At 55.0% G+C, this 26964-nt stretch overlaps 1 protein-coding gene across 50 annotated transcripts in view; it reads left to right on the top strand.

Moving 5' to 3' along the window:
- CELF4 (CUGBP Elav-like family member 4) overlaps nucleotides 1-26964 on the top strand; it is a 298098-nt gene that overhangs the window by 207041 nt on the left and 64093 nt on the right. For 27 of the 50 annotated variants that reach the window (XR_004421054.1, XM_033087257.1, XM_033087301.1 and 24 more), the window contains exon 3: nucleotides 21129-21207. Coding sequence is in view for 49 of the 50 variants with exons in the window: in XM_033087257.1 (XP_032943148.1) it covers nucleotides 21129-21207 (79 nt within the window). In the remaining variant the exon portion in view is untranslated. The remainder of the gene's footprint in view (nucleotides 1-21128; nucleotides 21208-26964) is intronic. The other 23 variants (XM_033087302.1, XM_033087266.1, XM_033087264.1 and 20 more) reach the window with 1 other exon arrangement.

Genomic DNA, 26964 nt, shown 5'->3' with positions numbered 1-26964 from the left:
GGTGGAGTGGAATTTGGGGCTACAGGCAGCAATGGGATAGGAGACGCACACCTCCCCTCTCAGTCTTCAAGACAGGGGAATAACTCGTGTGTGCATCTCTGAGGATGAAATCCAAGAGGTTGAAAGGCCACTCACAGACTGGGCCGCCAGGGGGAATGCCCCCTTGCAGCTGCATGTCCCTCATCTGTCAATTCGGAATGGTGACAGCTCCTGTCTTCAGGCTCACGAGCTACTGCATACCTCTGAAAGCCCTTTGCCAACGTGTAACACGGGGTTAGTGCATGGAGAACAGACACAGTGGGGGGAAAAAAGCAGAAAGCCATGCAAATGTACACAGCAATTGTAGCTCCTATTAACTCGAGAGAGAGAGAGAGAGAGAGAGAGAGAGAGAGAGAGAGAGAGAGTTCTCATGCCTCACACCAGAGCCTCCCCTTGTCTCAGCAAGAACGGCTTCTTCCAGAGTCTAACTAGCTCCTCCTGCTGTGGCCTCCTTTCCATACCTGCCTGGGAAGCAGATGGCCCACCTTTGGGTCTTAAAAACACCCCTCAAGAGCCACTGTGCTCCACGTTACCTCTTTTTTCCTCTCCCCCTCAACACCCCGGGGATCTCCAGGAAGTCACTTGTCGTCTGTCCCAGGTGCCGATTGCAGGGTATAGTCCAATAGTCTGTCCTTAGCACCAGCTCCTTGGGACTCAATGACACAGGCAAGATGGGGAAAGGTGCCCCTCAATGATCTGGCTTGTACCTGGCTCTTACTCTGGGTGTGTGGCCCTGGGCTGGAACCACCCTGCCCCTGTAGGACTCAGCCTCTCTGGAGAGATTCAGGAATGAACCATCTCGAGCAGGTGGTTGCTAAACATTGTGGGCCCGACAGACAGTGCTGAGTAGTGGGTGGTCAGAGAAGGAGCAGAATGGGATGGGGGCAGGACTTGATGCTGGGAGATCTAATGAACTTCCTGTAGAAGGGGGAACTCTTAGAAGCCTTTGAAGAATGGGTAAGAGTTGGGTTGGAGGGACACCATTCTTGGCAAAGGGAAGAGTGTGGGTAAAGGAGGGAGGGAGGGACAAGCCACAGTGAGGAGCAGCCTGGCAGGAGTGAAAGGTGAGGGTCTGGGGAGTGGGGAGGCTGGCTGGGGTCTGCTCTAACACACACGCACACTCATGAGCTTGTCCACACACATATTCCGGCAGAGCCAGGGTGTGCAGGGCATGGAGTGTCGGCAGTGCCCAGGTGGTCTTGGTCCGTGCCCCCCCACCCCCCACAAACTACTCCATGGGCGTGAGGAGGATGGCAGGCAGGCATGGAGGCTGAACAAAAAGCTTGCCTGGCACAGCAACCCAAAGTTCTGAACCCTTAGACTGCACCTGGGCGCCATCTGGTGGTTATATGGTGCATCGCGTGCACCAAGGTTTCAGACTTCTTGGAGCCTTTGGGATGTCACACTGAGAAATGACATTCCTGCTACACACACACACACACACACACACGCACACACACACACTCACACAGAATCATCAAGGGCCGGTCGTGACATGACCGCTCCAACCCAGATGTACACTGACCCTCACAAGGAAACTCCAGCAGATACACATGGACACAGGTACATCCATTCACTTCTTTTTATCTCTTCTCACCAAATACAATTTTTAGGAAGTACGGGTAGAAAACACTGTTCATAGCCCAGCAAAACATAGCCACAGTGAACGTCATCTGTGTGTTCCCATTCGGCCTTGGTCTGTTTCCAGTACACCGTTCATTCTCTCCCCTGGTCATACTGCACACGATGTCAAGCTCACACATCTTACCGGCACCCACATGGTTTCAGGACCTCCTCCTTCCGTGTGACAACTGGAATGGTCCCCAGGCAACCCCCACTGTGTGCATGCTCACATAGACACACATATGCCCTGGGGACCCCCGTGGGGGCCCCTCAAATAATCCATTGCATGTTACAACCCAAGGGACTCCCTCACACTAATAGGAATGATGAAATTAAACACATTCTCTTGCGTTGGTTTTGTCCCGTGAGGCTCACAACACATCTTTACAAACACGAGCTATTACTTTCCCCCCATTATCTCCTGGATGAAGGCACTGAGGTTCAGAGAGGCTAACTCATCCAGGGTCACAAGACCAGGAGCTGGCTGCAGGGACCCCAGCCTCCCTCCCTTGTTCTCTGACCTGTGCTCCCTGGGGAGGGCAGAACAGAACAGGCTCCCTGCCTGCAGAACAGAAGCCTAGAGTTGCCATTTCCAGTGGGGAGGGGGACGTAGCTCGTGGCTGCAAAGCGCAGAGCAGGATGGATGCCCACTCCTCACCCCTGCTCTTTACTACCTCCCAGGGGCCTCCTCCACCCTAAGACAGGGGCCGTTCCCCAGCAAGGTTGCCACAACAGAAAACAGAAGGTGGGCTCAGTTATTCTGTGAGGTGAAGGCTGCCTCTGGAGCCAGCCAAGGGGCCGGCGCTTGCACTGTCCAAGCTGAAGCTGCTCAAAGAAGGTTGCTGTCTAGGAGGGGTCCCAGGGACTGCTGGCAGGAAGCAGAAGGACTTGGGAGGAGGTAGAGAGGCTGCCATGTACCTCTGTGTGTGTGCACAGGGACACTGTTATTTTTCCCCAGTCTAAATTCCTATATAGATGCAAAATAGCCATAGCCCTCCCAGGACAGAATAACCAGGGGTGACTCTAGAAGACTAGGTGTGCGAGGGAGGCTGGAGGAGGAGGAAAGACTGGAGGGGGCACCTAGGATAAGCTCCAATGTCCCTCCATTCTTTGAGACTGGGACACATGCATGCACGTACCCATACCCACCCACCCACCCACCCACCCACCCACCCACACTCACACACACACACACACAAACCCAAGCCCCACAGACAGTGCAGCCTGCAGGCATCTATTTGTGGGTAGACCACAAACAAGCAGAGACCCAGATCAGTCAGGTGGGATTAATCAGGGCAGACTTCCTGGAGGAAGGGGATTTTGAGCCTGGTGACCTCAGAAATTCATTAGTGAAACAAATAAGTGCCTGCTATGAGGCAGGCATTGTTAGCAGCTCCGTGTGACTATCTTATTCAAAACTCATAGCAACCCTTACTTGTAGGAATTATCATTTCCATTATTATGGATAAGGAAACTGAGGCACAGCAAAGTCAAGTCACTTATTTAAGGTCACACAGCCAGTAAGTGACAGAGCTGTGATGGAAACCTTAGCCTTCCTGGCTCCTAGGAGCATTTTCTTTCGTCCACCTTAGTTAGTGTAAGAAGGAACCTAAGTGGTGATTGGGCCTGACTGAGCATGTGCTCCGATGGCAGCCCCAGGATCTGCCAGAGCACCTCCCAAGACAAGTGGCAGTCTCCATGCTGCATGGCAGCCTGGGCTTTGGTTGGAGCAAGAGATGCTCCTGACACATTCTGACCCCAGAACTGGGTGGAAACCCTCACACCATCCACGCCCAGCTTTCCGGGCCTTTGGAGACAGTGCGATGGCCCCACGCCTGCTCCAACCCTCGCGTGAAGTGGCTTGCAGACACTCCCTTAAAATGTGTGTCCAAATGGATGTTCTTATTCTATGTCTGGGCACCCCATGTATTTCCCCCTAAGTGTTGACATCCCTGCCTGTACTGTGGCCCAGACTTCCCCTCCTGTCAGCAGCAGTTGGAATCCTGAGCTGGTTGCACAAGTGAGTGCCCCCTCAGGATCTGCAGGGCTACTTCCTGGAAGACACCAGCCTATACTCCGGGCCAGGACCCCCTGCAGGACACAGAGCCATACCTCAGAGCTGGGTATTCACACCCATGGATCAGTTTCCTGTGGATTACAGTCAAATGGGCTGAAACATAGCTTCCTAGTCTACCTCGTCCCACTAAGATCCCACCTAGGGAGTCCCAAAGGCTGGTGCTCTTTCCCACCCACCAAGGTGGGTCTTACCACCATCCCTACTTTAACCAATTGTCCTAAAGAAGAGAGATTAGGCTTTTCCTATGTGAATACATGGGTGCACAGTAGTGGAAGCTGCAAGTGGCTCAGGCTTCAGCTGGATATCAATGAGAGTGTATCCGATAGAGACATCAGACTCACGGGGAGTGAGCACCCTGTCATGGGAGGCATGCAAGCCAGGGGGCTGGAGAGTGTTGTGAGATTGCTGCCTGTACTTCACGGGTGGTGCGATTAGACCCCTGGCATCTTCTGAGTCTGTGATTCACTGTCACTGTCATCTCCATCAGCCTGGACACATTCTTCAAGAACAAGTCATGTTTAGCAAGACCATCTGAGAAAACCCAACAGGCCCCTGCCGAGGGACTTCAGTCTGACAGGTCCTGGTGTCGAAGGCAGAAAGGGCATTGACCCCTGGGATCCACCCTCGGGCCTGTGGGACTCAGGGATAAGAGAGGTGACTCGGCTTGGGAATACTTGCTGAACGAATGAATAAATGAATGAATGATCAGCCACAAGGCTATGTCCCTGCTAAATCCTCTTCAAGGCTGGCCCCCAATTGAGAGAACCCACAGGCTCCCCCAGGACTCCCCACCCAATGGGGCACAGCCGAAAGCCTCATGAGAAATGCTGTGATGTTGCAGTAGGACCCAGTATCTTTGGCATCACTTGAGGAACCCCAGCTGGGTCAGTGCTGAGTCCAGCCCAGCTGGCAGAGGCATACACCTGAGAACTCAGAAAAGCCATAAACCTGCTTCACCCTCCAAATGGACACAGCTTTTCTGAGGTCAGAATGGATGCCCCAGCCTGGGAGTTGACTGACTTTCCTGAGCCTGGGGTTTGTAGAGAAATGTGTGCTGACACCTCCAGGCACCAGCTTTGTATGGGGGAAACCATGGAACAGCCAGAATCCCAAGTCACTGGGAATGCCAAAGCTGGGGACGGCTGCACCTAGGGAAGCTCAGTGCAGACCTTCTTCCCTCAGCCTTCCCTCCCTGCTCCCGCCTGCCCTGCGTTCATTCACTGGCAGGAGCATAGCCATGTATCCACACAAACTACACGCTAAGAAGAAGACTTCTGAACCCTGACTCCATGCACAGGCACACATAAGTCCACGTGTCCAAGTGCCAGGACCCACACAGCCAAGCTCAGATGAGCACCCACATGTAGGCCCGGCAGAAGTCACCACTTTCCAGTAAAGAGATCCATTTGGGGTACAAACACTCCCCCTCCCTCCACTGAGGGAGTGGCTTGGCAGCAGGGTAAAATTTATCATCATTATCCTAATATCATGTCCAGGCTTGACAGTGGCAGCAGCTAAAGAAAATACCAAGGCTTAACTTGGGGCACGTGGGAGAATGAGGCAGAAGATAGGAAATTTGATTTATGATGGAAATCAATGCAACCATAATACTCTGTGCTTGTAAAATTGGGCTGTGCGTCCTATGCCCACAGGCCCACTTCAGTCCTGCCTGTCAGAGGACGTTGGGGCCCCTGAAGGCTGGGGCTAGGGTGGGCGGAGGGACCCAAATGATAGGGACATTGCCCATCTCCTTTCCCAGCCTTCCTTGCAGAGTTCGGGGTGCAGGGCATTGTCTGAAGAGGAAGATGAAAGAAGGCAAATTAACCTATATCAAGGCGAGTCTTGGGCACTCTTGCCCACATGGCTTTTTCTCCTCACAATACTACCCTGTGAAGATAGAAAATTCTTTCCTGTATTTCCAAGTCCATGAGACTGCCACACAGAGAGGTTAAGTGACTAAGTTAGGGTCACACAGCTAGTCACGGCAGAGCCAGTTGTGCTATTCCCATGACATCATAAATGAAGAAAGGCTGTAGGGAGCTGTCCGTGCCATGTAGTGTGATGGGCTCCAAGAAGCTTCCACTTCACCCGAAACATCCCCCCTGCCTATCTCAGCATCCAGAATTTGACCATTAGCAATATCCTTTTAAGTTAAACCATATCCTATTTAGTTTATAAAATGTGGTGGTGGTGATGGTGACAATAATCATGGTGGTGACAGTGGTGAAGGTGACAGAGATGGTGACAATGGTGATGGCGACCATAATGGTTTCTCAGACATGTTTGTCACTAATATAGGGCAAAGGGTCAAGGTAAAATGCAGATAGGCATTGCAGGGAGTACTGGAGATAAATGTATTTCTACTGTACAAATGTTCTAGAAGAATGAGCCAAGAATTCGACACCAGGGCCTGAAAGACCCAGAAACAGGTGGAGGAGTGTTTCTTCCTGGTAGATTTGGACAGGAGCGTTCTTCTGTCACTAAGTGGAAAATCCAGACAAGCCATTTGTGCTAAACACAAATGGGATGAGGGTTGATGGAAAACTGACTTCCCAGGATCCACTGAGTTCTTGCCCCTCCCGGGGTAAAGCTGCAGTAACTGAGGGAGCCTTCCTACAGGGTGTTTTCTCCTTACGTCCTTTTAGAACAAGGAGGAGAGAAGGAATGAATGAATGCACTTGTTGAAGTCAGGACAGGGAATGGAATTAGAGCCAGGTCTCTGGGGGGAGCAGAGGCTGAAAGAGAGGCGCTTTGAGAGGGCACAGAGTTCAGCTGGGGGAAGATCTGAGGCCACGATATTTCAGGAAGGAGCCTTAAATCGGCTCTGAAGGTGGGGAGAATCCCGAGGAGGGGCGTGGGGCTCACCCCCCCCCCCCGCCCATTCTTGCACCACATCGTCCTCTCTCCCTGCCTCAGGGGACACTGGGACCAGGGGGTCACTGGGGACAGGCCATATCTGCATCCACAGTCAGCTTCCGCCCACCGACCCGGGGCCGCCGCGTGCCCCTTTCTAACCTGCACCTCTGAGCCACCAAGGAGGACATGGGGACAGAGGAGATGCTGGCGGGAGCGGAAAGGGATGCAGGGAGAAGGAGGGCATCGGACACCCAGGCCAGTGAACAACCAGAGAGGGACACGGGGAGCAGGGACGCGGCCAGGGCGAGGAAGGGGCAATGAGATGGAGAGAAACGAAGCGGGACTCCGCGGAAGCCTGGGGGTCGCGGGGCTGGTCCGGCGGGTCGGCCGGGGGTCGGGGGTGACAGCTCTGGCATTTCGAAGGGCAGCCGGGGGCCAGCGCGTGCCTTGACGAGACCTCCGGAGCTCGATAGACTTTCCAAACCTAATTAGTGTTTAATGGTCTGGAGAGACGCCGCATCCGCCGTCACCGGCCGCACCACGCCGTCCGCTTCAGATTCTTAATTAACCTTTAAGGAGATGATCCGCCGGTGGCCGCCTCGGAGGCCGCATCCATCCCACTTTGCGCGCCGCGCCAGGGCCCGCGAGCTCTCCGGGAGTCTGAGGGTGACTCCAGCCACCCCCTTTAAAGCAGGCTTTTGACAATGCTCCAGTGCACTCATTCCCGCCGAGGTGTTACCGACTTGGGCCTTTGCATGTCGAGGGGTGGCGGTGCTGTGAACCAGACCAGATCGAGGAAAGGAAAGAGGGAGAAACGGCGCCGTCTGCCGCTGCCGGCCGTTAGGGGGCGCAATCGGCCGGAAGCCCTCCAGTGAGCAAGGCCTCCAGTGCAGAGGGACAATGACGGATGCAGCAGGGAGTGCGTTGGGGTACCACCAGACTAAGGGGGCTGTGGTCCCCATACGAGGAGGTGGGCTGTAGCCTGTGGGCAGCGTAGTCCTTGAGGGGTTACTGGCCGCTCATGGTTCAGAAGCCTCCTGCTTCCTGCAAAGAATATGGGAGGAGGCAGGATGAGGGGCCAATCCAGGCGGAAGACAGCCGTGACTGGAATAGGGTTGGATTCCAACCTGCGGGCACAGAAGGTGTTGGAAGGTGTGAGCCTGGTCGCTGGGCGGTAGCAGTGACCTTCCTAAAGGTAGACAACCCACAGAGAGAATCAGGCTTTGGGCTGGCGGTCATGCGTACCAGTGGGAGAAGGACCAAGAGCATCCAGAATGGGACAGGAGAAGTGGGTAGGGGTGGCGATGGAGATTTTGGGATTGCTTCCATGGGCGTGCAAGTTGAAGAGAAAGAACTGGAGAAAGTCCCTGAAGGGACAGAAAGGGGCCCGCAGCACCTGGGAGAGCCTGGTGTTCAGGGGACAAAGATAGATGAGCACGGCATGGGAGGGCAGAGGAGTCGGAAGAGAAGCAGAAGAGGGCACAGTGGAAGCAAGGAGAGGGCACCAGCCAACCCATGTACTCCAGCACCCCACCCCACACACAACACGACTGGTACACGACTCACACATCACACACACCCCAGCCGAACACACTCCACCCTGTGGACGCACACACCATATGTGCACACCAGTCACCCCACACACACGGCACACGCTTACATGCACCACACACTCCAGCCTTCACACACACGTGATCACACGCACACCTAAGCCTGACACACTTGTGGGCAGTGCCTGTGACCCAGAGACCCTGACGTGTTCCAGGAGGACGGCCGTGATCGATGCTTAGTAATGCAGCGGCCCCGGAGATGGCTAATTGATGGCGGTGTGCGGCTGTTGTCTGGAATTTAACCTGATTCATCATTTAGCCTGTTGGAGGCTGGAGAGCTGTGTTAATTAATGCCAGGAAAACAGACTTGGACGAGCTGGTGGTACAGCCTCATATTAGAAAACGGAGAGCAAGGGGCAGAGGGAGAGAGAGAATGATTAAATCTAAAACCCAGAGACAAAACAAATTCGAAAAGCAAATGTCGGTGCCATTTCTAGGATGACTCAGATTTGTGCTTGGCCGGCATCGTCAGGCTGTGGGGTGGGGGTTAAGAGCAATTTCCTCCAGATTTGTCATTTACTTGGTGTGGGCTTTGTTTTTCCCTGTAATGTGCCTGGGGATGCTCTCTCCAGGCCTAGGACTGAGCCCCAGTGAAACAGGAGGAGGGCTTCCAGGTCCGGGGAGGGTGGTGAGGAAGGCACAACCCCCTTCCTGGTTCTGGAGAGGGTTCAGCCTGGCAACAGGGTCCACAGTCCCAGGGCAGTTTGGGGGGTGTGGGGGGACTTGGAGCATGTGACTCAGGGATAGGCTGAAGGGAGACAGGGAGAAGCAGAAGGGACAGTGGGCTGTAGATAACACACAAGCATCTCTGTCCAACCTCGGGCCAGGCTGCCCACTCCCCTTCACAGCCCTGCCCGCTCCACTTGCTAAGAAGCTCAGAGTCTAAATCAGGAAGACAGTGGTCCCACTGTGGGCTAAGAAAGGTCAGACACAGCTGGTGAGAGACCCCCAGGAGGCCCAGAGCCTGATAGCCAGGCCCTACTCAGGTGTGCGCTCTCAGGGAAGGGCTAGAAACCTGTTGTGAAGCGAGGGCTGTGAGCATATTTTGATGGGACAAACCAGTTCTCAAGTCTGCACAGCGGAGGGCAGCCTTGGAAGAAGGGCTTGATTTGCCCTGTGGAGTTCTGATACCAGGGCAGATGAGGGGGAAAAAGAGGAGGTGGGTTCAGGCTGGAAACATGTCCTCTCATCACTAGAGGTGGCCAGTGTGGACATAGGACACCCCGTGCAGGTGGGAGCCCCTACCCCCACCCTGTAGTGTGTAAGCAAATGCTGAAGAGTCACCTGCCCAAGCTGAGGAGGGGACTTTCATGGGAGTGGGGGGCTGGTCCCTGCCAAGTGCAGAGTGGCGTGGCTGGGCGTTGGGGCAGTTGGTTACACTGCTGCACTGAGGGCAGAAGGTTTAGTGCACAGCTGGGGCCCAGGAAGGGAGGCGCTGAATACCATGTCAGCAAAGCCCTTCTGCAGACTGGGTGGGGAGCTCCTGGTGGGAAGGGCCATGTCATTCAGGTTTGCTGTGCCACCCTTGTGCCCGAGAATAGGGCCTGGCACACAGAGGTGTTCAACACCCATTGGATGGATGAATGGATAAGGGAATGAATGAATGAATGTTATGGCCCATCAAAGTAATAGGCTCCTCCAGTACTGGTAGAGACGGCAGAGCTGGGGCAGGTCGGGGAGAAGCTTTGGGGGGACAGGGAGCCACAAGTGCCTGGACTCAGGCTGTGCTTGCCTCCGCAGAGCCGGGCCGCCCCCCGCTCCCAACTCCAGGTCAGCCATTCCCCAGAGGCTGTCCAATCCTTTTAGTTTAACCCAGGGGATAGGGGTGGGAGGCAAAAATATCAGATGCAAGGTATTTCCTCAAAAGTGATGGAAATACTAAGAGAGGAGGAGAAGAAGAGAAGGAGGGAGAGGAAGGGAGGGGAGAAGAAGAAGAGGACAGCTATCGCTAATTTTTGAACACTCACCAGGTGTGGGGAGCTGTCCTAAAAGTATAACCTGAGCTACCACCTTTAATCCTCTCCACACCCCTCAGGGGATGTGACTCTAAGAGGTCAAATAATCTCATATGAGCAAGTAGATAGCAGAGCTAGGACTGAAATCCAGGCCTCCCAACTAAATCAGGGCTTGTTTCATCCAGAATGATCTATCCACTGCTGTTTAAACACACACACGCGCGCACACACACACACACACACCCTGAAGAGCGTTAGCAACACAGCCTGGCTGTGCAGGCTAATAAGCTTGGTTTCCACGGCAGCAGATCTTAATTAGGACCACGAGGGTCCTCCCCCCCACACCCCGAGCCAGGGCCACCCTGGCATGTTGGTGGGAGCAGGTGAGACAGACGTGAGGCTTGGAGACAAAAAGACAGGCTGCCCTTGGCCGTGTGAGCCCAACTGCCCTACTATATTCCATCTCCGTGACTTCTGGCTGTGAGTCTTGTCCACTCACTTGCCACAGCCCCGAGAAGCACTTACCCTGGCAGATGGTCCCCAACCCATCCCCACTGGGCGGACAAGGGAAACCAACAAGCTAACCAGGAAGTCCCTCCCTCCTGGAAACCAGCAGAAGAGAGCTTTGACTGGACCCCCGGGAGCGGAGGCACTGCCTTTGTTTGTGGGAACCACCTCCTGCCCTGTGGGTAAGGAGGAAGCATTCTGTAAACTTAGATTGCATCGAGCAAGGAGAGGGTGGAGAGAGAGAGGAAAGCAGAGAGAAGAGGAAGAGCAGCCCCAGACAGCCCTACCAATAGGCTCCGTCAGTTGCTGGACACTGGAGCAGACTGGAGCAGCCTGTTGCATAGCAACTGCCAGGGGCCTGTTTGTGGGGGCTGCACCACGGAGGCTGCTAGGACCAAGGCTCCGTGACCCACCCACCTCCTCAGCACATACACAGAACTCTCCACCCCACTGTGCCTGGAGTGACAGCCAGCTTAGGATGCACGCACCTCGAGAGGGGCCACTCTCAGCCCCTGCCATTTAGTATGACAGGATTTAATCCCTTTCTCTCCCAGACCCCCTTCCACCTGGAAGGCACACGAGGCCAGGCTTAGGCTGGGCCTAGAGGCCAGTCTAGTATCAAGAACGAAAGCCAAACTGGGGAAATTTTACTTCAATCAGTTGAGTACATCCTATGCAAAAGCCTTGGACTTCTGTCTTCCCACAGATGGGGGAGTGGGGGGGAGACCAGGTCCCAAGATAACGCTGGATGTTCCTGATCTGAACGTTCACCTGGCATTTCTCAGGCCCCTGGACCCACTTCCATTCCCCTGTGCACGTGGCTGCCCCGATACTTTTCCTGAACGTGGCCCCTGTGGAATGTCGTCCCTGTCCCAAACTGTCAGGGAGTGCCAGTGTCTACAGCACAAGCTCAGACCTTTCTCAGGCCACGACGGGTCCCCCTGCCTTCACCTGACCTGCCTGTGACTTTCCTCACACTTTTTGGCACCCTGATGGCCCTTTCCTCAGCTCACCCAGGTCTCCTACAGTAATTTCTGCCCCTGAATGCACCCTTGGCCATACCCACCCATGAGTTTGCTTACCTGGCTTATTTGGTTTCAGAGAGGACCGAGGGTTATAAGTTATATCATGTGTTCAGCGCCAAGTCTGGAGCTTGGAAAGGACTTGATAACTGTCGCCTACCACGGTCACTCATGCCTTCTAGTCCCCCATCCAGGCACATGGCTGCAGCCCGAGAAGGTCCACACTCATCACAGCCATGTCATTGAGACAGTCAGGTGCCTGTGCTGCTTCTCAGCCCCTTCCCTGCATCCTCTGAGGGCCGCTTTGGACAGCAGCGCACCACAATGAGTCCAGAGGCTATGACTCACAGAGTGACAAGGGTGAATGGGTAGGCACAATCACGGAAGGCTTCCTGGAGGAGGACACAAAGGCTTAGGACTCTACTCTCTAGACAGATTGAGAGGAGGCGAGGATGAAGGTGAAGAACAGGAAGGGAGGGCCTCGAAGGCAGCATGGGAAGAGGGTGAGATGTTCCTGTGGGTGCCCCAGAGGTGACCTCAAGTACTTTGCCAAGGGATGGGCTGAGGGCCTTGGCGGGCAGCCAGCCCCACCCAAGGGCAGCTCTGAGCTGGACAGTCTGAATGAGGAGAGGGGTGAAGAGCTGACAAGGCCTACATGCCGGTATGTGACCAACGCTACAAGCATCAGATGGCCTCCTCAGAGAGGGGAGTGGGAGCAGAACCAGATTTATTAAAAAATCTTATCTGGAGGGTTTGCATTTCAATGGGCTGTGGACTTGCATATTTTAACAAGAACCTTGGCTTCTTCTGTCTGGTCTGCGCTCACTGGCTGTCTCTCTAAACAATGATGCTGCTTCAATAAACCCTTTCTAATCCGAAAATACAACAATGCCACTTTGCTGGAGGAGAGAGGGATTAAGGGGCCTTTCTCTTTCGGCTGGAAAGAGGGCTGTCTGGCCAGTGACCACTTCTGGCCTCTGGACAGTCCTGCCACAGGGGCATGGCTGGGGCAGGAGGAAACATGCCACTCACGGGGTACAATAAAGGATTCAGTCATCCATGTGGTCAGTGAGCATTTATTAAATACCTATTATGTGCCAGGTGCCATGCCGGGTTCCGAGTATGCAGTGGGAACAAAATGGGTGTTGGCCTCACCTCGTAAAGAGGCAACAAACACTGAACAAATAAATCCACAAATTTGGGACCACAGTGGTCCCTATTGTCCCAAGTTGTGACAAAGCAATGAAGGAGAGACTGGGAGCCTAAAAGGACACCTCCTTTAGATTGCAAGGCCCAGGGGAAACCTGAGTGCTAAGGAGGCTAGGGAGGTAGCCAGGCAGAAAAGGGGGCAAAAGCCGTTGCACCCACAGGCAGCCTTGGAAATCTGCCCCTCATACCTTGGGAGGGGCACCGCCAACTGTCCTGGCCAGGGTGGGCCTCGGAGTCTGGACAGTGGTCAGGGGGCTCCAGAGAAGGCAGGTGTCACTCTGCAATTACCACCGGGGGTGTCCTTGAGTCAGAATTTTACTATGACAACAGGCAGCCTTCCTTGAATTTCTAACCCCTCTATAGAATGAACCGTATGCAATTTATTAAGGAGGTAATTAAAACGTTAATGTATTTACAAGCTACAAATAATGTGCACTGCTTCTGCCATTCATCTGCAATCCCTTCTCGCTGGGGGACAGGGGCATGGGTTCGTTCTTTCATTCCAAGGTTACAGAGAGCCTACTATGCACAGCACTGGGATTCCAGCAAGACACGTGATTCAGAATCTGCTCTCCTGAGGCTTTAAACAAATAATTTCTCTATTAATTAATTTGTTCATTATATGATTTGCTAAGTGCAAAGTTCTGGCAGAGAGCTGAGTCCCTGGAGGGCCTCCCCACTGTGGTCCCGCGATCTCAGGCATGAGTTCTCTGTCCTGATCAGGTAGTCGCTTCCTTACCACCAGCCTTTTATACCACAGACAGGATGTTCTCAGTCTATCCTCCCCAAACGGCCCAAAGTTCATCTTTAAAAGATAAATCTCGAGTAACAATCTTTCTCTAGGTGGAGTGTGTACGGGGACCTGAGCAATGCTGAAAATACCTGATGGTCAAGGAAATGCCTGATGCCTAGAGGTAGTGGATGGAGAGAAACTTCCAGGGAGATGGGGGTCCCAGAAAGGCATTGTCTCCAGAGTAGCTTCACGGACAGGCATTCTGTCCCGTCACACAGGGTCCCACACTCAGGAGGGCCCCATGCTTGGGAGTTAGTGCTCTGAAGTTGCCATCTTAAAATTCTTAACATTTTGTCTTTGAACTTGTGTTTCATCAATGAAATTGTGGGACAAAGGAGCACCTGTAAGGGGTTTGGGGCCTCTGGTCATGTGCGATTCCGCCTGCCACCACCTTCCTGATCCACGCACATCCCATGTGTCACATGCAATCACTCTGCCCTCAAGACCAGCCAGCAGTGGCAGGGGTACAAGTTACGGGAGGGCTGGTTCTTCTCAACCTGTGGTCCCCTAAGGAGGCATGTCTGGCTGGCTGATAGAGGCCATGTCTTAGTGGGGTGAGCCTCTTGCCCAGGTACCTAGAGTGTCACTGGCACGGCATTTTCAATACCCTTGAGAGTTCCCTGTCCTCTGTGGGAGTTCCACGGGCAGAGGTGAAGTCTGGCTTGACTTCCCAGGGCCCACCCTCGGCTGAGTGGCAACGTGTCTGTCTGTGGTTCGCGGACGGGAGAACCCAGCAGTCCTCAGGCCCATCCAGTCCCTAGGTTGCAGGACGGAGCTCTGGGTACCTACGAGGGGTCTCCATGCCTGAGGGGACCCCCTCTTCCTCCTTAACCTCCCTGAGTCTGGCCTGCCTTCGTCTCCTCTGGCCAGCTCAAAGCTCCTCCAGATACATGCCACAAAAAACAAATTGTGTCATTTTGATGATTCTGCATAGGACTTCTGATTTTGCATTTAAAATTGGCCTCACGCAAAATAAAGATGAATGGTAGAATCCATGCTAATAATTTGAAACTTATATTTTTCTTTACTTAAACCAACATCAAATAGCACATAAAAATACCGCGACAAGTTAAGAAAGGGAGAGCCTGTGAAAGAAAGGAAAAGCTTTATATCTTAGTGCTTTAATGATGCTTTTTTTCCTTGCTTTTTCAACAAAAGGACTTGCAAATTATGTCTTTCTTCCCAGAGTGGTGATGGCACTGGGATTGGGACACAGATGTCCCAATGGCCCCAGCACGTGGGACTGCTGCACCATTTCCTCACCGTAGTGTGTGCTGGGGTGAGGGGCAGACAGTGTGAAACTAGAATTCTCGGAGTGGGAAAGAACCAACAGCAGGACGGATGAGGAGTGGGAGCCAGGCTCCTCACAAGTGCATTCAGGCGTGGGTGGGCAGAGACCGAGATAAGAGCCGCCTTCACAGAAGGCTGCACGTTTGGACGAGGCACGAATCGGCCTTGCCACACGACGTCATGGTGTGGGGACATGTGAGGCCTTTTGGTGAGCAGGGTGCTGGGTATCACCAGGCACTCACACATCCCAGGACGAGCCAGAAAAGACCTTCGGCTTTGAGGTTTGGACACCCAGCTGGAATTACATCCGCGGGCTCAGCTGCCCGCTGGAGAGCACCCTGGCTCCCTGACCATCCTTCCCCTCTCCTCTCCCCTGGCACCATGCGGAGCTTTGGTCCAGACCTCCCTGAGGTATTTCTGGGTCATAGATTGGAAAACAGTGTAGAGGCTGATGTTTGTTGGGAGCCTACTATGCAGCGGGCACTACACTAGTTTCCTCCCTTATCTCGTTTAATCCCCAACCTACCTGAATTCTTATAAGAGTAAACTCAAGCAGGCACATGTGTGCACGCACACATGAGAGAGAAACAGACAGAAAGAGACAGAGACAGAGAAAGCAGTACAGGGCTAAGTGTGACCAGGAAAGTCTCATTGAAGAAGAGTGTGGTTTGGATGGCCTGTGAGGAGTGACAGGGAACTTTCCAGGTCCTTTTATTTCTAAGACAGCTCTGGGTTGGCCCCTGTGGAGCCCGGTGTGAAGCAGAGGGCTCAAATGCCTGAGAAGACAGGAGGAAGAGGGCCCCAAGTGGTCCTGTGGGTAGTGAGGGCTGCCTCAAGTTCATGAGTGGATGTCCCCAGGGCTCTCACCAGCACTGCCTTAGGCCGCTGTCGAGCAGTGACGGACAGAGCAGGGCTCAGCCCCACCCCCAAACTCCACGCCAGCCCTCACGAAGGTGGTGGCGGTAGAAAGGAAGCCCCGTGAAGACAGTCTCTTCCTGGTCTGGTGGCAGAACACATCTGGGCTCTCAGGGACCCGTGGCCCCCTTCTGCAGGCTGGCCCTGCTCTGATGGGGTGCCCCTTCCAGCCTCAAGGAGCCACACAGACAGAATGAGGGAGAGAAGAGACACAGATGGGGAAATGAGTCTTACACAGAAGCAAGCCCATTAGCACAGCCCAGGTTGTACCAGGAAGACAAGGAAGGAGGTCACTGGAACTGCCAGGTTAATCAAGGCCATCTTCCCAGGTGGGGGCGGGACACTCCTGCACCTGGGCCCACAGGGGGCGTGGCAGCAGAGACCTGCAGACTGGGTGTGAGGTAGATGCAGCTGGGAACCAAGAAGGGAGGGAGGGCTGTGGGACAGGGAGAGGGAGTCAAATCTGGGAGCCCGAGGGGGTCTGTCTGTCAGTCTGTCTGCCCACAGGCCACGGGCCCCTCCTTCAGGAGGGAGCCCCGCTGCATGGACAGGTGAAGCCACTGGGCCAGCTCAACCATCGTATTTATTCTAATTGTATCATAATCGTCCCCAAGGAGCCTGGTTCAAATGAGCTTGACATTATTAAAATTTTAATGCCCAGTTTTCATAGCTGAATGAATATTTAAAGGGTATGTCCCAGCTTAAGTTATGATGATGAAGAAATTAATGGAATGTCTTGTTTAATGCATGGATATGTGTTGATGCAAAAAATGGCAGAGATGGGGAGGGGGAGGGGAGGCAGAGCCTGAGCAGAAGGGGCCTGGGAGGGAAGGACCCACCGCCAGCATGCCCTCTGTGGTGGTTGGGAGCAGGGAAGGCCCCAAATCCTGGGCTAAGACCACTCGCTCCCCTTGAGGGGACCCCAGGCTAGAGGCAGAAACACAGTGGACAAAAGTTAGTGATGTGTCCCCAGAGGCCTGACCCCAGAAGCCTACAGGGTGGCTTCAGGGAGATGTTCCTGACCCAGGGAAGGTCCCGCTGAGTCACCAAACCCTGCTCAGGCATCTGAAGGCACAGCCCGGGCTGCAGGCCACTGGAGGACATGGAGACTCCGATGACACCTCAGAAAGAGAAGCAGCAAAGGAGTGAAGGCACCTGCATTCCAGCCCAGATCCCCAGGAGCCCCCAGCCCCAAGCCCTCCTGGAAGAATGATACAGTGGCTAAGGGGGCCACTGGACTGAGAAGCGAGAGATGGGGGAAGGGAAAGGCACCCCAAAATGGGCTCTGGCGTCCTCACAGCACAGTGTTCACCAGTAAGGGATGCCCTGGGACCTGTAGGGCTGAGAGGTCCTGAGGCCATGGCCAAGGTCCTAGGGTGCAAAGTTAGAAGAAGGACAAGAAGATGGCAGGTGCCCCCACCTTCGTCCCCATTACCCTCTCTCTCCTTTGATGTCCCCTTACTCACTGGCCATCTCTGCGGCCAGGCTTGGCCTCCTTTCCCCAGGTCAGGCTCATCCTGTCCACTCCCCACTCCTTAAGGCAAAACCAGGCCATGGCAAGGCTGGATGGGGCCGGAGTCTGGAACAGGGAAGGAAGCCACTAACTGAGGGAGGAAGCACTCCCTCCAGGCCTAAGTCATGTGTACAGAGCCTGCTCCGGCTGAGAAATCTTCCCCGCTGAGCCTGACACTTTATTTCTGCTGAGAATTAAGAAAGCACGGGGCCATATTTTATCTCTCCATCTACCTGGCATCTCTCTGACAACCTCTCAAAGGCCGCGTGGATGCTGACCATCCCTAGATCATAATGGGACATGAAATATGACCCAGGAGGCACGGGCCCCTGGGAACCAATTCAATTCCACTCCACCGGTCTGTGTGGAGCACTCCGTGGGTGCCCAGCCCATGGCTGAGGGCAGGCAGGAGGCTGAAGGAGACCCAGGAAGCTCCCAGTCAAATTGGAGAGAAGCAGCACGTCCTGTGTGCAAGCCCCAAGTCGTGGAGGGGGTCTGGGAGCACTTCAGGGCTGGCCTGGGCAGGGAGGGCTTCCAGGGGTGGGGAGCAACGAGCGCATCAGACCGAAGTTGAGACGCCCGGCGCAGAGTTGTCATAAGCACCCAAGAGCCAAAGACAGTGGGATCGTGGCTGGCTATCTGAGGATGGGGTGTCCCCCCGGGTGGAAGTGTGCATGCCTGAGGATTAAACAGGCAGATTCCACTTGCCTTGTTTAATTTACCATGGAAAATGGGCTCCATCCTACCAAACACAGCTCTCCCCCAGAACTTGTCGAGCCGCAGGACTCACCCCAACTGCTCTGGGACCCACATAGAGAAGACGGGCCGTGGGCCACAGGGGCAAGATGCCAGGGGAGGAGTTCTTTCAGCATTCCCGGTTCTTCGTCCTGGTATCGCCCCTAAGCACTGGGGGTTGGCCTGGGCATGCTCTGGCCTCCGGGATGCAGGGTCTTCTCCAGCCTCCCTCTCTCCCTCCCTCCCTCATCTCCACAGCAGCAAAGCCCAGCTGGATCTGCCACATGCCTCTACCTGCCCCTCGTCAGCCATACCTTCCTCCCCTTCCTTGCTAGGGATGCCTGAACCCCCTATCTAGCCCCTATCTAGCCCCTGCTCTCCCCTCTTCTGCTTTGACCTTTCCTGGACTGCCCCCAAGCCCTTCGTGCCTAGTTCCCAGCATCTCCTGGACATGTAGTCAGGTGCCAAGAGTCGTGGTTCCTCTTGATAGCACCACTTGTGTGACCTCCGGCTGGTTTCTTCACCTCTCTGAAACTCCATTTCCTTGGTGAGAGTGAAAGACGATCTAGTTGCATGCATCAGAAGGGAAGTTGTGATCACCAACAATATAATCTATGTAGCAGCTATTCGTGCTCCTACAGGTATAGCGCTATTGTGTACCTTTTGGGGGACCTGAGTGCCCCCCCTTGCAATTCAATTCCCAACCTTGATTGTACCTTCCATATGGAAAAGAGAATTTTTTCAGGACCCTTCCCACTGGGGTACCAGAAAGACTTCATAGTCAAGAGGAGGAGGCTGGCAGGAGTGTGGGAGCGGAGCTGCAACTTAAGGGAATGGACTTGGGGAGGAAAGTGCTGGAATGTAGGGAAGAGAGCGATGCAAGAGTGGTGGGGGCCAGATGTGAGGGGCCAGGCTGAAGAGGTTGTATTTGATTTGGTGGCCAAGGAACCTGGCCCCAAACTCCTCTGCCAGATGGAAATGGTCTCCACTAGCTTCCTCCCTGGACCCCCTCCTTCCAGAGCAGTTGGGGTCAAAATATAGGCAGGCCAGCCCACTGTGGTGTTGTGTTAGCACCGTGCCTACCCATCCCAGCTGAATCCTAGATCTGACACTCCTCGGAGCTCTGGCTTGTCATTAGCAAGCGAGAGATAACACTCCCTACCTCAGAGAAGAAGAAGAATTACATAAGCAAGAGAGCTGTAGAAATATGCCCAAGAGAAGACAATAGGCAGAACGGGGTCCAGCTCAGTTGGGGCAACTTTCTGTAGGAGAATATTGCAGATTTGGGGAACACTAGGAGAAAGGGTTATTGAAGGAGGGAGGGATAGTCTAGGAAGGGGTTGGGTGCGGATTCCCAAAAGAACTGGACAGGAAACCAGGAGTACCCTCGCTCCCCCCTGGAGCCCTTCTCCCACGGCCAGACGCCTGCTCAGCCTTCTGGACCCCTTCACTCAAAAACTGGAATGGAGGTGGTTTATGGGGGAGCCAGGGCCCCCTAAGTGAAGCCGGGAACTTTACTATATCTGTCCTCCTCTCTGTGATTGAAGCTCTCCATGGCATGACAGTTTCCTATGCTGGCAGAGCTTCCCTGCAACTCCTTAAGTCGTGCCAAGTGGGGACCCTGTGTCAAACAATGGCATCCTGACCCCTTCTCCGTGGACTGGCCCCGAGTGTCCTGTCTTGTCCCCGTAGCCACCTGGCCTCTTTTTCTCTGTTCTGTGCCCTGCCTCCTGCTTCTGTCCTTCCTGGCGGTGAATCTGCCCTTCCCCATTGTCACCTTGCTGACTCATAGGCACCCGTACTCCCCCACCCAGTTGTCTTGACGCAGCCAAAACTCACTTCGAATCAGAGACCAGAAGGCCTGAGGAAGCTTGTGACTGGCTAATCCAGCCTCCAGACACGAGGGGAATTGGCAACAAAAAGTCACCCGGTGCAGGACGGAAGCCCCGAAATAGCCCTGGCTGACCCAGCTTCCCAGGCTCCTCCTGCTATTGGGTGGCCCTGCCTCAGCTTCTCCACCTATGAAATGGGGGTGTTAGTACCTCTCCTGCCTGCCTCTCAGGGTTTGTTTGAGAGAGATATGCAAATGCAATAAAGGATAAGAGGGGTGCAAGGCAGGCAATAACACTAGCAAAGACATAAAGTACAATTCCATTTGTGTGATTCCTACCATTTTTATCACTTGACATATGTTGAGACCTCTCAGGGCTGGTGAGCCCACCCTGGTGCCTCAGCTTCAGGGAGGATTTAAGACAGGCTGCAGAGCTGGGATGCTCGGAGTTCAGAGACCCCTAGTGGCCTGAACGGGGCATTGAGACGGGTCCCCAAGAGAAGCTAGCAGCTGGGAGGCTTGGGGAGTCAGGCAATGCCTTGGAGTCCTCCTGGCAGCCGGACACCGCGGAGGAAGAGTACCTGTGCCCACTCCACACACACACGCCCAAGGTGACAGCCCTTGCTGCAGTCGGGTGCCCCAGCCCTGAGCTCTGCTCTAACCAGGAGCTGGGTGACCCAGAAGCTCAGGCATCCCAGGACCCGCAGCCCACATCTGCAAGATGGCATGCGGTGGGGTGAAGCTCACTGTCATTCCTGCCCTGGGCAGGAGGCAGTTTGGGGCCATAGACCAACTCGTTTTGGCAAAGCCGGCTGTGAACCAGGGCCAGCCAGAGGTGCGCTGTGGGGACACCTCAGATATCACAGGCCAGCAAGAGCTACTCATAGTTGGAATGGGGACACCACACCGACTCCAATCCAGAGGACCCCTCCTGCAAAAATGGGGCCCTGGGGACTGCATAGGCGATGGGAGATGGGTCGGGCTTTAGAGAAGACATGCAGGTTTGCAGCTGCGTGGGTGCTTGGGTGTATGTGTCAGTGGGTGTGGTCTTGTGCCCGTGTACCTGTGAACACCTGTGCACCTTTGGGGGTAGGTGTATCTGTCCCCCATCCCTAGGCCTACTCTAACACTGTCCCCCTGTGCTCTGTTGCAGATGAACCGGCCGATCCAGGTGAAGCCTGCGGACAGCGAGAGCCGAGGAGGTAGTAGCTGCCTGCGCCAGCCCCCTTCACGTGAGGGCCCACTTGTCTCTGCCCCCTCCTCCTCTTCCCTCCCTCCCTCTCTCCAATGCAGCCATGCAGCGACTCCCTGCGGCCTCCTCCTGCTCCCCACCCACTGTGGACCTTGGGGGGCTGCGGTTGGGAGAGGGGTTTGGAGCTCTGGGTGACAGGTGGGGGGAGACAGTGAAGTCAGGGGACGATGGCCAGAGTCTGCTGAATGGTGACGTTCAGTCCTTTCTGTGAGTGAGTAAATAACTAGCACGTCCTGGGGTGCTCTTCTAGCACGTCCTGTAGGCATGCTAAAAGGTGTGCCTACCTCTGTTTCACCAAGGAAAACCCCACTGAGATGGGACTTGACCAGTTGAAAGGGTGCCCAGCGCAGGGGGTAGGAAATGGGAGGGTTCAGGACAGAGCAGGCAAATCTGAGAACGGCTGCCCATGGGGGCATTTGACTTCTGAGGTCAAAATCCTGGAGATGGATTCAGGGGGTACAGAGATATCTGAAATGGGACAGAGCAGGCCTCACCCCCAAAAACGGGGCCTCCATTCTCCAAAAGGCGACCCTGTCTTTTCTACCAGCGAGGATCCCCTCCCCCACCCCCACCCCCCCAGTACACACAGAGACTCAGCCAGGTGCGGCTCTTGCCTTCCTCTGCCAAGCAACCAGCATCCTGAGTTCTGGCCCTGTGCTCACGCCCAGACCAGACATTTCTGCCTGTTGGCTCTCCCCACCTGGGCATGGACAGGTCATTCTCCTCATAGCTCAGGCAGGCACTGAAGAGTGGCTCTCTCCCTTCCCCGCCCTTCTCCAAAGTCTTCCAGGAAATTAAGAGCAAAAGCTAAAATAGGCAAAAGTTACTTGCAAATTCAGAGAGTCAAGATCCATGGCCTGTAGCGTGGCCGTGAAAGAAAAGGGCCTACGCCTGGCACCTGTGGTCCCTCCAGCTCAGCTTGCTGCCCTCTGGCCCCCAGCAGGGCCTGACCTGAGCACAAGGCCTCTATGGCTCTGGCCCCCCCCTCACCTGGGCCTTGCATCCCCCCCACCGAGGCCCAGTTGGTGTCTTGTCATGGCTCCCATAGGCGCCCGTGTCCCAGGACACACACATACCTCCCTATGGCCCACGGAGAACTTCCCATCCTGAGGATCCCAATAGTGGAGGTGGGTCAGTTTGGGGGTAAAGATGGTTCTGGCAGGAAGGGCCTGAGCAAGCAGAGCCCGCTTGGTTCATGCTGCTGCTCCTGCCCCTTTCCTGGCAGTCATCGTACTTCCGTCTTCTCTGTGCACAGAAGCTCTTCAAATACCGGGTGCCAGCCAGGCGCCTTTGCCCAGGAGGTGCGAGGAGCTGTCCTGCCAGAGCCTCATGCAGGGCTCCTCCTCGGTGGCACATGGCAGAACCAGGGACTTCTCCTGGAGACCGTCTCTGGGAGGCAGGGCCTGGGTCACCCCATCATGCAATGACTCACCTGCAACACCCTGCTGGTGAAATAGGGCCAGGATGCAGCCAAGAGCCCCCATTCCTGGCGGGTAGCTCAGAGAGTAAGTGCCACCTGCAGTCCCAGAGCGGGGCTCCCCCAGCGGGGCAAGCCAGAGGGCTTGGAGGAAGGGAGATTCCACACCTGGAGAGTCAGTCAGGCCCCACAGAAGGAGGTTCCTCACGGGGAGCAGGAGGCCCTCTGCTGCAGAGCAGACAGGTCCACCTCCAAGCAGTTTTCTCCAGAACCAGAGGCGGGTGGCGGAACCCCTCTGCCCAGCGAGGCCATGCGGAGCTCTAACTCACACCCTTTCTCCGGTCCCTTGCCTCAGCGGCAATAGCTCTCTGACTCCAAGTTGCTAACCTCATCTCCTTTCTCCCATATATCTCCTGCCGCTGACACTTGCCCCAAACCCGATTAATCAGCTCTTTTATTCTTCCTGCGGTAGAAAGGAGGAAAGCAGACCAAACCTAAACATCTATCTATTAATTGCATATTCAATATTAAGCAGCGAGATCATCCTGAGTCAGCACTGTCACCAAGCTAGTTTTTAAAAAGAGAAAGTCAGTTTACAATAATTTAATATCCATTAAATACTTCTTCTGAGGCAAGGGGATGGGGGAGCGGTGAGCATTAAACAAGATGAAAGAAAGGGGAGCAGGAGAAGGAGATGGGAGGGAAGGACGGGGGCGGGAGGCGGAGGAACTCCACGGAGAAGAAGAGCACAGGAAGGGGAAGACACAAGGCCCAGAAGGAGCGAGAAGGAGAGAAGCCTGGAAGAAAGTGGGTTGAGGGGAAGATGCAAGGGAGCTGGGAAGACGCGGGGTCACATCTAGAAGGAGAAAGGAGAACCCAGGAAGAGAAGTGGCCCCAAAGGAAGAGGGTGGGTCTGTCTCAGCCAGGCGCCCCTCATCCCAGCTCCCATGTCACACTGTGTCCCAAAGGCCCTGTGGACACATGTGCCCTGAGGACTCCAAATGCTCCTGAATGCTCCTGAGCCCACAAAGGGATGTGTTTTCTGCTTAGCATTTGGCGTACGTACGTGTAGGGAGGGGCCTTGGGCCAGGGGACAGGAGGAAGGCATCTCCCGGCCTCACCCACCGCAGTCACATCACGATCCCAACTTCTTGTTCCAAATCTCGTGCTTCGAGAAGCATCCCGTGGTCCCGTCAGCCCACACCCAGAGGAGGCAGCATCCAGGGACAGACGTGAATGGAGGAGTGTTGGCAGGAGGTTTGCGTGTGCCAGGGGTGGGGGCGCGTTTTAACTTTCAGGGCTCCAGTGTCTGATACGAATGGCTGGCTGATGCTGGCAGGTCGTTGTCCTGTCAGGGATGGTCAAGGGGCGCGTTTCTTTTTGTCCTGTGTGGGCTTGGCTCCAACTTGACCTCCAAAGAGGTTGAAATAGAGATACAGGGATCAGAGATGTATTGAACGTAAGCAAGAGGGGCTGGCGGGGTGCTCGGCTGGGGCTCCCAAGAAAGCGTACAGGAGAGCAGTTCGTGTTCTAGTCCAGGGTTCTAGTCCTGTCTTTGGGCAGAATGAGCTCCTGCCTAGGCACCTGCTCTGGGCGTCTACCCTCTCCCCCGGTGACAGGAAGGCTCACTTTCCAGTAAACTGCTGTTCACAGAGCACCCACTGGTGGCTGGGGTCTGAAACAAATCTGCTTCAGATATCCACACAACAATTTTGGGAAGTGGAAGGTATTGGCCCCACTTAAAGGTACAAACCAAGGCACAAAGAAGCCATGTAACTTGTTCCAGAAGGTGGCAGAACCAGAATTCAAACCCCTGCCTGTCAGACACTGCATCCAGGTGTCTGCAGTCCTCTGACTCTCAGGATAGTCTGTCAGACTCAGGGGGCAGTGGGAAGATACGATGGCATCGGTCATGCTTCTAGACCCATTCTCAAGGCCACTAAGGGGAAAGGAGCAGGGTCCCAGGTGAGGGACGCAAAGCCAGTCTGGACAGGGAGTCCCTGGACCTACCCATGAGACAGTAAAGACCAGGGCTGGAGGCAGTCAGAAGAGAGAGCTCATTGTGTCCTGTAGCAAACAGAGAGGGCTTCCTGGAGGAGGTGAGACCAAAAGGTATAGACTTGGCAGGAGTTAGTGAGGGCACAAAATGAAAACGGGGCCCTGAACACAAGGCCAAGGAATTGGGCTTGTCTCCATCAGAAGTAGGATCCACTGATCCTAGTCGGGGGACAAGAGAGAGAGAGGGTGTCCCAGCTGTAATGTCCCTGGGCAGGAAGACAGGACACAGCCTCTGCTACCACCACCAAGAGCCAGGGCTCGGGTGAGGCAGGGAAAGAAAACCAAAAAGGGAGCCTCACAAGGAGCCATCCCTCCTCAAGGAGGACCCAGTAGACCCCACAGAGTTTTCTGGATCTAGTTGCATCTAAACTCAGATTCACCCCCAAATAAGCAAACCAATTCAATAACCAGGGGAGTGAGTCAGACTGGGGACAGAGAGGGTGGAAGGGTAGAAGGTGGAGTATGGAGTACACACCCCGTGCCCTGGCCATCTCAGAGGCAAGGACACTTCCTAGGGCAGGCACTGTGCTGTCTTTTGCCTCCTGCAGGCAGAGGTACCTGCCCCAAGAGCTGGTTCATGGTCAGCATCTGAATTAGGTCTCCACAGTAGCAGGGACACTTCAGTCTCTTCATTTCACTCTCAGCATCTGGATGATGCCCACAGGGCGTCGCCGGCAGCCCTGACCCCCTCCCCAGCCTCCCTGGTCTCAGGACGAGCCTCTTGGGGCCAGGTTCTGGGGGTTCCTTTCAGGGAGTCAGTCTCTGAGTGTTTGGGTCCCCCCTGGGCTGAACTGGAGGAGTGTGCCCACCCCCGTCAAAGGGCCCAAGAAGGTCAGCAGCCAAGTAGGGGCCCTTGAGGAGAGAAGGAGCAGCTGAGACCTGGGCCAGGTGCAGCAGACACTGGCCTCACCCCACTTCTCCCCACCGCCACCACTCCCAGACACACACGTGCAGATGTGTGCTGTCTCCCTGACCCCTAGAAAGCCCCCCCCACCAGAAACCACCCCTCCTCTTGCCAGTAACCATCTACAGGTTGGAAGGTTTAGCTCCTGTGGGCCTTATCCATGCTGTTTGTAATCACACACCTTTCACATCACCTCACCCTGACCAATGCGCCGATGCCCACGCTGTCAAAGGTGCCCACAGACACACCCATTCCACACAACGTTCTTAGTAGGATAGAAAATAAATATCCCCACTGAGGAGACAGTGGCTGGGGTTGGGGTACAGACTGGGGCCACCAGGATTTATCTCTTCAACGCAAACTACAGAAAATGCAGCAAGATGGCTGGCTTACGAGTTGGAGAAGTTAGAAATCAAGATGGCTTAGGAAGGGGTCCAGGGAAACAGGGGATTCAGGATTGCCAAGAGGCTGCCCTTCTCGGAAGGAGGCAGGTGTGGCACTCGGGTGAAACAGTTTTCCAGGGTCTGCCACCACGGCCCTGAGCCAGAACTGAAAACCACACCGGCACACAGACACACTCCAGCAGACACGGGCATTGGGCTGGGATGTGTGAGGCACGAGCTGGGGAAGAGGTCAGGCCTCCCAGCGATGGGGACCACCTGGGGGCTCCCAAGTTCCCTCCTTGACCCATCCAGGTTCATTTTTCTGGGGAGGCCTTTTTCAGGCCCTGGGAAGAAAACAAAGGGAGCAGCTAAGACTACACCTGAGAGGAACACCTGGATGGATGGAGGCCCGTGACCACGGAAGGGCATCGGTGGGTGGATGCAGGCAGGAGGGCTGAGCTCCTGTTGTTCCTCCACTGGCTGCAGGGCCTGGACGAGGCTCGGAGAGGTCGAGGGGAGCAGCCCTGAGCTCCAGCCATGAAGGGGGCCCTGGAGGGGTAGTTACAGTAAGCTACTATCTGGGAACCCCCAGGGAAGCTTCTAGAGGGTGAAGGAACTCTTTTATGTCCCCCCCCCCAGTTCCTTCAGAATTGCCTGGGGCTAAAGGACCTCACAACACGTTGCATTTCCCCCCTCTCCTCCATTTCCAGACCTGGGACCCCATGTCTGTTCCTCCCCCCCAACTCCCTCTCTCTCTCCTATGCCTCTGGCGGGACCTGGGCAGGGCCAGGAAGGCATGGGAGGGTTGGGGGTAGACGTGACAGCCTGTGAGTCACTCCTTTCCTACATGGGTCCCCCAGGCACGTGCTGGCCCAGTCATTTAGCCAAGCGGCGTCCCCGCAGCCTTTCGCTGCTCCCCCATTTATTTCATAGCATCTTCAGGATGCCCGCCGCCACACACACACACACACCGTG

This window comes from Rhinolophus ferrumequinum, chromosome 19, assembly GCF_004115265.2.
Source record: "Rhinolophus ferrumequinum isolate MPI-CBG mRhiFer1 chromosome 19, mRhiFer1_v1.p, whole genome shotgun sequence".
Taxonomy (NCBI): Eukaryota; Metazoa; Chordata; class Mammalia; order Chiroptera; family Rhinolophidae; genus Rhinolophus; species Rhinolophus ferrumequinum.
The sequence above is the reverse complement of the archived record's forward strand: the minus strand, read 5'-3'. Positions and strand labels throughout refer to the sequence as shown.